Source organism: Dermacentor silvarum, chromosome 2, assembly GCF_013339745.2.
Source record: "Dermacentor silvarum isolate Dsil-2018 chromosome 2, BIME_Dsil_1.4, whole genome shotgun sequence".
Classification (NCBI taxonomy): Eukaryota; Metazoa; Arthropoda; class Arachnida; order Ixodida; family Ixodidae; genus Dermacentor; species Dermacentor silvarum.
Genome location: NC_051155.1, coordinates 225,166,820 through 225,180,463, shown reverse-complemented (window position 1 = coordinate 225,180,463; position 13,644 = coordinate 225,166,820). Strand labels below are relative to the sequence as shown.

General features: G+C 51.2%; 1 protein-coding gene across 1 annotated transcript in view; it reads left to right on the top strand.

The window, feature by feature from the left end:
- Nucleotides 1-13,644, top strand: part of LOC119442760 (uncharacterized) — a 275,001-nt gene that overhangs the window by 238,071 nt on the left and 23,286 nt on the right. Inside the window, exon 6 of the mRNA XM_037707766.2 lies at nucleotides 11,750-12,154. Within this exon, the coding sequence (XP_037563694.2) occupies nucleotides 11,750-12,154 (405 nt within the window). The remainder of the gene's footprint in view (nucleotides 1-11,749; nucleotides 12,155-13,644) is intronic.

Below are 13,644 nucleotides of genomic sequence, written 5' to 3'. Positions count from 1 at the left end.
TTTATGACGGCATCGACATCCGTCCTTGATTTTTGCGTGTTTTCTGGCCTAATAAGCCTCCTGCATACCAGAGTAAGATAGGCCGTTTTGCAATTGTAGAAGTGTAATTGACTAATGCAGACGAACTAGGTACTTCTCCTTAGAATTCCTTTAAGCGCAGCTTTTGCTGCCCGGAGGAGTTTGCTTATGCAGTATAGTCGCATCTTTTTTCAGTATTATTTTTTATATATTTTATTGTTCGCAGAGTTACGGTCGTCAAGACAGACGTGTGTGCTTAGAATCGCGACGTGCTGAATTTCACACGAATACGGTATATATGCTAACTCCAAGCGAACTTCAGCCGAGTCTCCGCGGGGTCTTGCCGATCTTGTGCATACCCTAGCCAAACGTTCTTATTTTACCAGCCGCCAAGCAACATGTGACGATGAATGAAGAGAGGCTGGACTGCATATATGGCAGGCACTCGAGTCATGACCAGTGGCTTAACGATAAAGGAAATATACAAGCACTGCATTTTACCAGTACTTATCTACAGTGCTGAAACTTGGAGCGTAACCCGAACCTGTGTTCGAAGGAGCGAGGCAGGTGTATGGACATCCAGTGAAGCTTTTTCTACGAGGCTTCGATCCAGCGCGCGATGTCCTCACGCACTCTCTATACTACACTTCTGATCGCGGGGCAGCACTATAGCGACAGTGCCAACATTAAAAGCGAAAGAAGTCAGATCCCGAGTCAAAGTTATCATTTGTTGCGTACGTACAAGGGGCATCGCTGTGAGACTTCATTTTGTGCCACTGTCCTGGCACGGCGTTGACGTTATTGTAGGCAGCCTGGGGCGGCTTTCACGAACATTTCATGACGAAAATAATAAAGAATTTAAGGCGTTCCTTAAATGTTCCATAGACAACTCCTAGTCCGCACTAGAATGCGTTCTTAAATTCGTTATTATTTTCGTTATTCAATGTTCGTGCAAGCCGCCCCTGGTGGCCTAGAGAGAACGACGTCGAAGCGGCACGGTCTGGCTAACCAGCGCTCGTAGAGTATCGATGAACGTCACTCGATCGTCCTTCGATTCTACGATATGCAAATGTTTGCACTTAAGCGACATATAATCCGAGTGTGCGGTCTGGCTGACATCAGGGTCGATACCGTTTCGTAACTTTTAATTGGTTGGTGACCTTGAGAAGTTGGGAATGCCGCCGCAGCAGGATCTTGCCGCGAATACCCAGTTAAGCTGAAACTCGCCTCCAACTATACACGTTAGCCCTTTCCTGTCTCTTAGATGCCGGAGAGGCAGTTTTCATGCGTTAGGAGTGGCCACTATAGAATGATAGTCGCCGCTGCTTGTTTTCGCCGCTCCGGAGTATAGAAGCTGGCACGCATACCTCATTTAAACAACCAAATTGTTCAAGCCTTCGGAGCGGTCTGTATATACTTGCAGACAACTTTCTGTGGCAACGAAGATACATCTACGGTGGTGCAGCTTCTGCACATGTGTTACCGCGCAAAGTAGTCCGGCAGCGTTTGATGGCGCTTTTCGGTTTCTCGGAATAGTTGCTGAATGGACGCAGCTTCCACGTGCGACGGTTTCGTGTTTGCCCATACGCGGAATGTAAAAGCCGAAAAATAAGTGAAATTCAACACGCAGTGGTGTTATTGTCATCAGCAGCCTATTTTTGTGTCCACTGGCAGGACGAAGGCCTCTCCCAGCGATCTCCAATTACCCCTGTCTTGCGCTATAGCTGATCCAGGCTTGCGCCTGCAAGTTTCGTAATTTCATCCCCTCGCCTAATTTTCTGCCGTCCTCGACGGCGCTTCCCTCCCCTTGGCACCCATTCTGTAACTATAATGGTCCATCGGTTATCTGCCCTACGCATTACATGGCATGTCAAGCTCCATTTTTTTTCTCTCTCTCTCTCTCTTAATGTCAACGAGAACATCGGCTATCCCCGTTTGCTCTCTGATCCACACCGTGGTATGTTTTGTCTTAGTTAGTTGTAAAGAAGGTGTTTTATGTTTTCTCTTCGCCAGCCGAAACTATCGCGGATAAGAATGTGGGACTTTTTTTTTCAGAAGCGCTCTCGCTTGTGCGCGCTTTGCCTAGTAGCTTTCCTTTCATTGCCACAGAAAGTTATCCGCGAGTATATAGTTGGTATTACACAAAGGATAACTTTGAAGCGCGGCGAGGTGATCGGGACGATCAAGATAGCGCTCGTTCGTGTCTGTACTGGTTGACACCGTCTTCTTTTCGCGGCGATCCCGTGGGCGCTGCCATGTTTGATCACGTGGTGACGTGTCGATTGCTTGCCTCAGCTGCCTCCGTTGGCTCCGTGTTTACGATGGATGTACACGACGCCTGGTGCGGCTCAGGAAACCTCTGTTTAGGGAGATATGGTAAACGCTGCCTGGGTGGTCGACACAAAGCTTTGGCCACAGCTTCAGAGGACATGTAAAAGCGCTTTCGAAGCTCATTAAGCTTTGTCCAAACGGCGCGAGCCGCGTAAATGGTGCTTGTTCTAAAAACGATGCTAAAATGTATTCTAGGCTGTCCAACCTTTCCGCTTAGGAATTGAATCAGGATCAATGTGTTTTTTCCTTCGTTCTATATTTGGCAAATACTTAGAAGCAGCGGCTTGTCACATTTCTGACTCAGTGAAGTTCGTAGGTGCGGTCACTATTGGATTATTTTTGGCGTAATCGCTCGCGGGTGTGCTCAGTTGCAACAGATTTGTTTTTGCTGCACAAAAGGCTTGGAACGTAGCTGTTCTGTTCTTTGTAATAGCTTATAGCAAACATTTAGTATCGCTAGTAACTCGCTTACTCCTGTGAACCGTCAGGAAACATTCAGCTTCGATCATTCATGCGCTGTCGGTGTAGTCGCTGTTACCCATGCTTTGGCACATTGATTCAAGTGTGTACCCATTCACATATTCTTAATACATTGGCGACATAGTGTGCGTAAGTTTGCGTGCGAGTTGGGGTACCTGTGTGTAGATAACGTGCGCGAAACTTACAATGCCAGGGAGTGGCACTACTTCCTTTGTCATTGTTTATCGAGCGGTTCTCATTGTTGGCGAAGTTCCGGGGTTGAAGTCTTTTCTTTGGGGGTTAGCGATACAACGCTGACATGATTTTTTTTTTGAATTTTTGTGAAAAGTGCTTTTTTGTTTTTATCCACGAGGAAAGTCGTACATTGAGAAGGGCCGGCAATAGAGGCTGTCCGTATGTAGCAACGGTACGTGAACTTGGTCACACATATTCATTCTATTCCTTAATATGCCAGTCACTAGTTTTGCAGCCAACTACTGCAGACGTCTTCAATCCACCGCTCCACATTTTGCAACATGAATGGAGCACAGTGCGTGAGCGAAAACCCAGTTGCATTTCCGACAGCTGATCGCGCGGAAACAGGGCAGACGCGGTAATGCTTTCGTATTCGTGCGCATTCGCTGAGGCAACGTATATGGCGCACCGCCGAAAGCGCCATCTCGTTTCTCGAGAACTGCTCCGCGAAAAGGGTCAATACTCCTCATGAAACTGACATCCACAAGTGAGACATAACATCTATTTTCACTGCGTATCCGCGATAAGGGAATCTCATCTGGTACCGAACGTTATCCTGGTACAGGATCTTTAGCGAATCCGAGAGGTTCTGGAGTCGGGTTCCCTTTTCCTCTTTTAAGCTCCCGCTGGGCAGTGTATGCGTGCGTGTGTATTTGCGTGTGTGTGTGTGGGCGCGCGTGCGCTTGTGTGTGGGCACCCGTGCGTAGGTATGTTTGCCTGTGCCGTAAGAACTGAAGAACCACTGAACGACACGTAAGCGCAGAATGGGAGAAGAGTGGGTTTCTAAGGCTCTCATTCCCACAAAAATACCCGCGTACTCTTTCCTCAGCCGGACCCCGAGGGTCATTGTCCGGGTTTGGGCGATACCGAAACTATCGGCTTTTCTACACAGGTCGCATAAATTGCCTGAATAAACAGCCGCAAAACAATGTCAGTGCCAAGATAGACGAAACGAAAGCAGTGCTGTGTTCTGCAGGCCCCCATTGTCTTATCATTTACTTTACCTCACGACCGTCTACCGATAACCAACAGTGACATATCATTGGCTCCAGTTTCAGAAATCGCCGGCACGCCGACATTGGCCGACCATTATTGTCTGTGACCGTTACGTACGGCGATAACGAATTTATCACTTATTATGAAGGTATGGCGGTAGCGGTCATAACCGAATGTTCATGTCGGTCATAACTGCGGATATTGTTACAATCGTCTACCAATAACCAATATTGGTATCAATATGCCGATAATGGTAATCAAATACTGGCTTACAAGTAAGCATTGTAGGCTAGCCAGAATTGGCTGACCAATACTGGCGATGAGCGATACGCGCCATAACGGTACCCGTCATAACATATCATTACGGTAACTCCAGCTAGCCGTCGTAGCGGAGTATATGTCGCCTACAACAAATTCTTGCTCTCTATATCGCGCCGCGAAATTGGACGCGTGTTCACGCGGCAGACGACATCGTCGGCCCATCTGACGTGCGCATTCCTTACTCGCCTGCCCCGCCTCTTATCTGGCGGCGGGCGCTGTTGCCGTTGCGATCAAGATTGCCTGCGACGGCCGACCCGACGAGGGGCCGCGCGCTCCGCCTTCTCTTTCTATATCGGGTCGTGGCAGACGGCGAATTTCTCGCGCCGTTTCTTTCTGTCGTGGCCGTACCCCCTCGTCGCCGGCGGTCGCGACGGCACTGGTGACGACACGGGCGGTCACGGATTCGCGTGTTGGTGGCCTTGAAGGCGCCCATCGCCGCATCGTCGTCGCCTTGCTGGTTGGTGGTGGTGGCGAAACGGGATTTCTTTCTTTCTCACTTTCGCGTCGCTCGAGTCAACCATTCTCGCTCGCTAGCCTTGTTTTGGACAACTTCTTTGTTTCTCGACGTGTTTTTTGTTTGTTTTTGTTTGCTTTCTTTTATTTCTGACTCTTTTTTTTTTCTGCTGTTTTCTCGCGCTGGAGCTATAGGTGCATGCGTGGGCTTGATTTGCGCCAAACTGCTTGGAGGCGTTACTTTATCTCGAGTTGCTGCGACGCACCGCCGCTGCGCGCGAACAGCTGGCTCCGCGACTCCGCGTGTGTTGAATAGCGGGGGCTTCATTGGGCACGAGTGGATTCCACTTTGGCAGATAGCTGCTTTTTTTCTTCGAACAGCTAGCGCGATAACTTCCGATGTGTTATTTAAAGTGAATAATGCCACGGATGTGTACACATTTTTTGCTTAGGAGAGACGCAGCGGCAACGAAGGAGTTTCTCGCAAGATTTCGCTTGCTTCAGCAAGGGCGTCTTGCTTTGAAGCAGCTCCCCGACGTTTCAAGTGGCGCAAAACGCAACCGCCTGCCCTCAACCTTGGCGGAGTTAAGCTGTCAGGGCTAGCTCAATCAGCCACGTTTTATATAATTTTGTTAAATTGTGGTCCGTGGGCTCAACGTGCTTGCCCAGAGTTTCGAGACGACTGCGAAATTCTGGTTATGTGCATAGCTATGGCGAACAAGGGGGCGAAGGGGCGAAAACCGTCTCTACATAGTATCATATTAGAGATTCTACAGGCCTGTAGGATTTCCTGCAGTTGAATCCATGCCGGGGGTCGTTCTTCTGGAAACGCGCGCCTGCTGCAGCGCATCATTTTTTACCATTTCGACGTTGAACGCAGTGGCTTGGGATTTTCCTCGCGTTGTGCTATACGAGGGGCGTTTTGCTTTCGCCGGAATGTTTCGGATACTGGCCGCGGAACTGCGGTTTGGTGACGCGACTTTCGCGGTTGTCGCTGCTCTGCCGTTTTTAAAGCGAAGCTGTCTTTGCGAACTCCCCTGCGCCTTTCTTGGTGACCGCGGCTGCCACCTGCTGGTGCGTTCTCGCCGAATAGATCACCATTGGCTGCGGGACGGCAGCGCCATCTAGGCGCGTCGGCTCACACTACTTCGCCCTTAGTAGATAGAAGGGGGAAGCTGGCCTGCGCATACGTGTCGTTGGCCGCTGGTGGAGAGGGGGGGGGGGGGCGATGATACGGGAGAGGGGGCACCGGAGGAGATGGCTTCACGTTGCGCATACGTTGCGCCGCCTGGCAGCCGCGTGGACTGTCGCATCTGCGCCTCCGAGGGGAGGATGGGTAACCTGAACAAGTGTCACAGAAAGCCAGTTTGCCTCTTTCAACCCCTATAACGCTGGTTGCGTTCAAAGGCGCATTGTATTGCAGAGCTTCTCGTTCGGGACATCCTTGAGCCAGATGAGAAGGTCCGCGTGAACACTGCCTCGTAAGCTAGTGTTCCAACAGGGTACGTTGCATCTGCTGCAGTTTTTTTCTTTCTTTGTTTCCCCTTTTTTTCTTTTTGTTAAGTCTTCACGACGACAACTTTCACTTGTTTTTCAACGTACATACCGTGCATATGCGGCGAGAAAGCACTTTTGCGTAAGAGAAGCATTCGTTTGCGGAGTCAGATTTCTCTCGTTAAAAACCGAGGAACACTATATGGCGAAACTAAGATCACAATCATATCACATATCCGGTGAGAAAACAATTTTATGTAAGAAATGCATTTCTGTTGCGAACTCTGATTTTCGCGTTAGAACCGAAGAAGTAAGATCACAGTCACATGTGCTTTCAGCAAATGATGGCAAGAAATATGCTTGCGAATCGTATAACGTAGGTGATGAAATGTGGGGCCATTTTCTTTTATATAGCACAATCGGCGTACACGTGCAATTACCGCGCAGGTATATAGTGTAAGTCAAGTTACGTGGTCTACGTAGAAAATAAACTAAACGAAAAGAGAAAGACGTGTAGACAGGAGAGGGGATTCGCTGCGCGGCGCGACCGTTTCCGGTCTATGGCGAATTAAAATGCAAGAAAGAAAGAATTATGCGACGCGCGCGTTTAATATGCCCAAACAGCTTGCCTCACACATTTCTCCTCACGTGGCGCTTCGGCGCCGTCCACCGGCTGGTATATGTGTCCGGTTTCGTGAGATTCATTGACGCATTTTGTTTGTCGGAACGAAAACCTTCTGAACAATAAAAGAGCGGCCTTAAACCGTCCGTTTCGGTTTATTTGCGCGCATAAAACGCCGTCGCGCTTTCGGGCGCGGCATTGCTATTGAGTGCGTGTAAGCGGTTCGCTTCTTTTGTTTTCCGCTTGCTAAGTTTAGCCACGTCCGCGCCGGGGTTTATAGCAGACTGAGCCTGCACCGCGAGACCAGGGTGCGGCTGCTTTTTGTCTGCCGGCGAGAGCCGTGAGTGCGTGCACGCGCCACCAACAGCTGCAGCTTGCGCCGACGGCGTTCGCTCGTGGCTTTTCGAAGCGGGTGCATGCATTATCCGAATCGTGACGAATGGCTTGAGCAGGGCCGCCTCGCGTGCTGCCCCCCGAAAATTTGAGCAAGGCTGTGGAAGTGCTTGAACGCGGGCTTCGATGCGTTGCAGCGGGGGCTGTTACGCGCTGTTTGACTCGCTGCTTGGGTTATGTGTGACGTATTTGCAGCGCTAAAGACGTAACACAACGTTAACGCACGATAGACAGTCTGAAATTGTCGATTTCGCCTTCTCTTACCGTCTTCAGTTACAAACGCGTCACACAAGCCGATAAACCAATTATAGCCCCCCACTCTCTGCTTGAACTATACTCCCCTTGCTTGGATTTGTCTTTAGTCGATGTCGTGGTCGTCGTCTCTCGTTGAACGCCCAGTTTACGTAAGAGTTCCCTCCTGTACGTATGGTGCACCTATACAGTGGAGAACCATGAACATTATGCCTTTATACGCGCTCTTTGCGCGTCATTGACAATTAATAACCCCGAAGTTGTTAAAGTGTCTGATTATTTTCTGTGCTGTACGCGCTTGAGATCAAGTAGGGAAGAGGGAGTCGAAAAGGTTGAGACACGGAATGGTCGCCAAGTTGATGTTAATGTTCAAAATATCCATCAGCAATTGGACAGAGGTAGATAGACAAGTGGCGAGTTGCCAGAGTTGTTTCTATACTTCAAGCCTTTGAGTGATGCTGCGATTTGTTAGGTCACCTTCTTTATCCTCTGCAGCGGCGTACTTTACGTTCTCTTCAAACACTTGATCTCGCTTGCGTGTGAGGCTCGCGAAACGTCAACAAAACGATCTTGGCGAATAAAAACGCAGGACGCCCGAGAGAGGAGGCACGCACATGTGCTCGTCCGGTCTATAGGAATATATCATGCGCTCTGGTGCGTTAATCCGTGCACTTGATCTACGGCAATGTGCCAAGCAAGCCCACCGAGGGGTCCCCGTCAAACTAGTATTACGAAACCCTCGCTGACCATGCAGCGCGGCAGTCCCAGGCATGCAGTGCAATCTTCGACGGTTCTTCGTTTGGAACGTGAGCACTCTGGTGAGAAGCGTGGGCTTCATCATCTGACTGCACTCGAATCTCAGGGGACGTCGGCGATGTCAGTGACATCGACTACTGGGAGCACTGTGCTTGGAAGGCTGTTATCGTAGATGTGCCCTTGCCATTCCTTCAGAAAAAAAAAGGGAAAAAGGAAAAAAAAAAAGCTATGGAAGAGGAGGCAGTAAATTGTGTTTTCGAAGAGTGCCGGTGTCGGTGACCCAGTACAGTTTATCCCGGCTGCTGTCTAGTCTTATATCGCTTTTCGGATAAGAAAACGGTTCAGCGTTGAGATATCTTAAACTCTGTGGAACGGAATGTTTGTCACGACTTGGATGTGGAGTAAGCTTTCTGAAGCGCGAACTTCGCACTTTCTATGATAATCCCGAAAATGCTAATGTTTTTCAAGCACCCGTGAAGTATCTCTCTCTACTTTTGCTGTTTCTCTTGCGTAGCTGTCCTCCGAAATTATCCCGGGGAGTTGTTATTCGTAACCTGCTTGCCTTCCGTATTTGTTTCGTGGCTTAGTTGATTTCTGTTAATTTTGATATTTCGTAGAAGGCGGATATCGAGATATCAGCGAGGAAAACTTAAAAACAATACCATCACAGGTGTTTGTTAGCCGTATCTACTGTAAGCATAACTGAGATAATGTAGAACTAGGTAGGAAATTAAGAACTACATCTCACAAATGTGTTTTATATAAAACATTTTTTTTTCGCGCCGGCTGACGAGGAGCGTGATCATGACACCCATCTTAATGTGAACGTCCAAACAGTATTCCGCCAAAGATTGCAGCTTAGGCTGATGTGCAGGCGTGGAGAATGTTTTTTTCTTTAATCATCAGACGTGTCGTCTCTTGCACTTTTTCCCGAAGAACACGAAGAAATATTGAAGTGTTGAAAATGCTGTTTACTTGAATACTCATAAGGGGGCGTGTTCTATGTTAAGAGCAGACAGTATTGTACATGTACACAAAACGCCGTAGGAAAAAAAAAAAAAGAAAACGGAAACGATACATAAATCAAGCTGTGACAATTCCGTAATAGGCACTGGGGCACACTGGCGTCCGTACCCGTGACAGCTGGCGCTTACGTGTGTCGCCCATCTTTTCACCCTCGAGTTCTTCGCGCGTTGTTTGCCCCCCTCGTTCTCTCTCTTGCGTGCGCGTGACACATAAGCGATTCGTCCTCGCACGAGGCTACGCGACCGGCGGCGGAGCCTTCCACTCCGGCTGACGTCCTCGCCGCTGAGGGAGCGGGCGCCGCTTGCGAGAAGGCCGGGGAGCGCGCTACCCTCTCCGTGGGGCTTCGTCTCCTCCCCCGCACGCCGTTGCTCCTGCAAGTCTGCCGCTGCTGCTGCTTCACATTCACTCTAAGCACCTCGGCGTGGTCTTGCATCGGACGACACCACCGGGCGAGACCGGCCGCCGCCGAAGCCGACGCAGCCTCGGCACTTCGGAGCTGCCCCACGTCGTTGCCGCGATAGTGTAGCTTTGTCGCCTCTCACCTGGTAGGTTGTTGGTGCCGGCGTTTTGCGACAGCCTCGTTATTCGGCACCCCGGGAATCGTGGGAACCCCCTCCTCCGAGGCTGGAGAAGGGAGATTTACTGCCACCGACTTCACTGGGCGGCGCTTGTTGTATGTAGCGTGAGCCCCCCCTCACCCGTCTCCTCTCTCGCCCCATCGGTACTTCACGCATTCACTGCCTGACCAGTGGGCTCGGCGTTCCGGCACAGCCCCCACGACGTCTGCGGAGCATTCTTTGCCGAGACTCTACGGGGGCATTCTTCGCCGAAAGTGATTTTTTTCGGAGTCGCTTCCGTCTTTTGCCGGTGCTGCGAGCTGCGTTCGACTTGCGTGGAGAGCTTCGGCTACGCTCCTGGAACGTTGGAAGCCATTCTTCACCGTCTTCGGCCCCTCCCGAGACCACCGCCTGGATTACGAGGGTTCGGAGGCGGCGGGCGCTGCGGCGGGGAGCTTTCGCCAGCAGTGTGTTGCAGCGAGATATCGTCCGCATATTATATCTGGTGTCGGTGTTCGCTTTCCCTGCGAAGTGGAGCGGGTGAGATAGTTCTCGGGTGTCCGGTCAGCCTCTTAGGCGCACTGCAGTGTTAAGTCGGCGGTGAGCTGACGGCATCGCTTCTGGAGTACGTCTGCCGTTTGTTTGTCAGCGCTGAGTTGCCACGTGTAAGCGACGTCTGTTAGTCGACGAGACTGCACACACAGCGACCCCGGCGCTCCTGTGGTCTTGCGTTCTCCAAGTGTATTCAGCAGCGCCGAAGATTACAACGGTGCCTTGTTACAGGAGTGCCATTCGACGCTGCATTCGTTTACCGTCGAGGAGTGTTTTATGCGAAGCATAAATATAGCTTCAGAACGCTGAGCGCTCATTGATTACTCGCCGTTTACGACCGTCGACGTGAATGGAACAGGTGTTGGGCATGTGAGCGCCGCAGCTGGGGCGTGCTTCAAAGTTCGCTCTGTTTCTCCTTCGTGGTGCAATCGGCTGTTTGAACGGCGGGTGCCTTTTCGTTGCGGGAACGATCCGTTGTTCGTCGAAGCCAGCAGGGTGACGAGCAGGCACTCACCTCGATTAAACCTCCTTTCCTTGGCACGCCCGTGAGGGGGAAAAAAAAACGCTTGTGTAAGTTGTGTCATTGTGAACAGTCGTGAGCCCAGCTGCCGCCGTCTATTATTGCACGAACGAGTGTTTCCTTTTGGCGCACCCCGATATCGACCCGCACGACGAGTATTGACGCGCGACACTTTCTTCGTCGGATAACTGCTTCCGACGATATCAAGGTCCATCCTTGGGGCCATCAGCGGAGTCGATCGGTGCCAAGGCACCGGCGTGATTGGAACCCTTTGACTTGCGGAGGCGTGCCAGCGTGTTTCGCGGGAGTCGTCGTGCGCGAACGGCTGCCAAAAGTGAGTGCGCTGGATTTCCCGCTGAAATACTGCCGTCCTCTGCGACGTTTCGTCGAACGAGCAACCCTCGTTCTTTCTTTTATGCGTGTCTTCATCGCCGACAGGTGTGTATGTGTGAGGTGTTAGGAGTGAATCCGGTGTGGTCGATCCGCTTCTCCCCCCTTGAAGTGAGTGTGTCGTCGTCGTGATACCCAGTGTTAAACTGTCACGACCGGAGCATTCGAACTCGGTGCGAGGTGCGGATATATCGTAAGAAGAGGAGTGCCGTTTCTGTATACGTGTTCGTGTAAAAAGTGCCAATCGAAGGTTGTGCGAGTACTCCGGTGCCATATCTACTACATACAGCGAAGAATCCGTGGATCCCATGAGCCGTTCTCACAGCAGCTGACGGAAGTATAAAAAGCGTTTAGCGAAGACGTTTCTTGGACGACCGCGCCAGCATGGACGGCGAGGAGAGCGTGGCGCCCCGGCGTCGGGCTCTGTCTTTCCGGAGGCCCGCCGTCGTGGCGGCGCACGGCAGCAGCGTGATTCCTCCGGCGCCGCTGAGTCCGCGGCTGCGCGCCGTGCGACACAAGGCGATCGGACTGATCCGGCGCACGCTGGGCAGCCTGTCCAACAGCTCGACGCCCGTGGGCAGCTGCGAGAGCCTGCCGGACGCCGTGTTCGCCTCCTCCAACAACAATAACTACAAGGAGTCTCCGTTTCCGTGGGGTTCGCCTCCGAGCCGACCGGGCACGCCCACCCTGGCCGAGCTACTGTCGGCCGTCTCGTCGATGCCCTCGTCGCCCACGCCGCACGTCGGCTTCCTGCCCCGGGTGAGAATCCTCTCTCGTCACGCCCTGTGTGGCGCGCACCCAGTGCGGTATATACCCGTATAGTTGGGGACATATCGGAGGCTATGCGGGCCTTTGACAAATAACAAGTGCTTCCGTCATATAGGTTGGTCCCTACAAGTCGGCCGCCATGCTTGGTAGAAATTAAAGCGGTTGTGCGGAAAAGTGACGGGAGCGCGTTGAATTGGCGTCACTGCGCTCGAAAGCGTCATGTTCGCACTACAGCTCAAGATGGCGGCATTCGCGGACCCGAAGTGTGAAATAGTCGACTCGTGCTTAACATTAGCGTCCGTCCGTCCTTGCGTTGCCGATTTGTTCGACCCGTAGTTCTACCGATATGCCCGAGTTCTTATATGGCTGTCAAACTTTTCGCGAAAGGAGAGAGAAAAGGGAGAAAGAAAACTGGTGCGCTGGAAAGTCGACGACGAGTAACTTCAGAGTTCGCTGCCGGCAGCGCCTTCATTTGACTTTCATGGAGTGCGTGCGGAAAAGCTTTCTCTGTTAAGTTGATTTCAATCACGCGATCCTCGCGTCTATATATGGCCGTGCGAACCAGAGGTGTGCCCGAGAAAGTACAAAAATAAAAAAAATATAGGGGAACAGCGCTTGTGTAGACTCTTAAGAACTCACTGACGTGCGCTCCTTTCGTCGTGTGGCAAAGAACATAAATATGCATGCGAGCCTCGCGCAGGAATCGAACGTATATACGGCGCCTAAAGGCAGGCGGCGCTGTACCGTGATCCCTCAGCAATCGTCGGAGGCGTCTCGGACCCCTTGCCCTTCCTACTCGTAGCCGATCTACACCAGTACGTGCACGGAAAAGTAGCGAGCTCGTTTAGCGCGTGTTGTATGCCTTTCGTCTCGCCAGCCCACACGAGGGTCGCCTACGCGTACGGGAGCGGTTCCGTGAAAGCGGCGAACACATGGAACGTATTCGCGGCTGCGTGGCGTCGAGGCGTCCATTTTGCGATGTGCGGATTATGCTTTAACTCCGACTGAAGTGCATTTCGTGTAGTTAAAAATCGAAATGAATATCCGATGGAATACATTAACTATGCACTAAATATCGCCCGCGGATGGAAGGAATTTACGAAGCGGGCTTCTCTGCATTGACAGTCTCGTTGTGGAGAAGCCGATTGAACGAATGTCTTTATTTTTCTAGAGATACACACGTGCAGACACATTCAAAACTAAGCAGGCGTACATCCGTGTACACAGATTGCGTTCACGAAAACGACGCGCAAAATTCTGGAAGTGTGCTTCTTTGAGGCGTACCTCACTTCCTTCACTTCATTTTTAGTTGGCCGTAGGTATGTTATCAGTGGTATGAAACTTGAAAGAAGCATCGAGCCGCTTATAAAGTTCATAGTGCCTGTGTGCCACAGTATGGATTATTCTTAGTTGAGAGAGCCACCTTGCCGAAGTGATTATAGGTAGTTTCCAGAGAGGAGGACGTGGAACGCTGTGGTGGG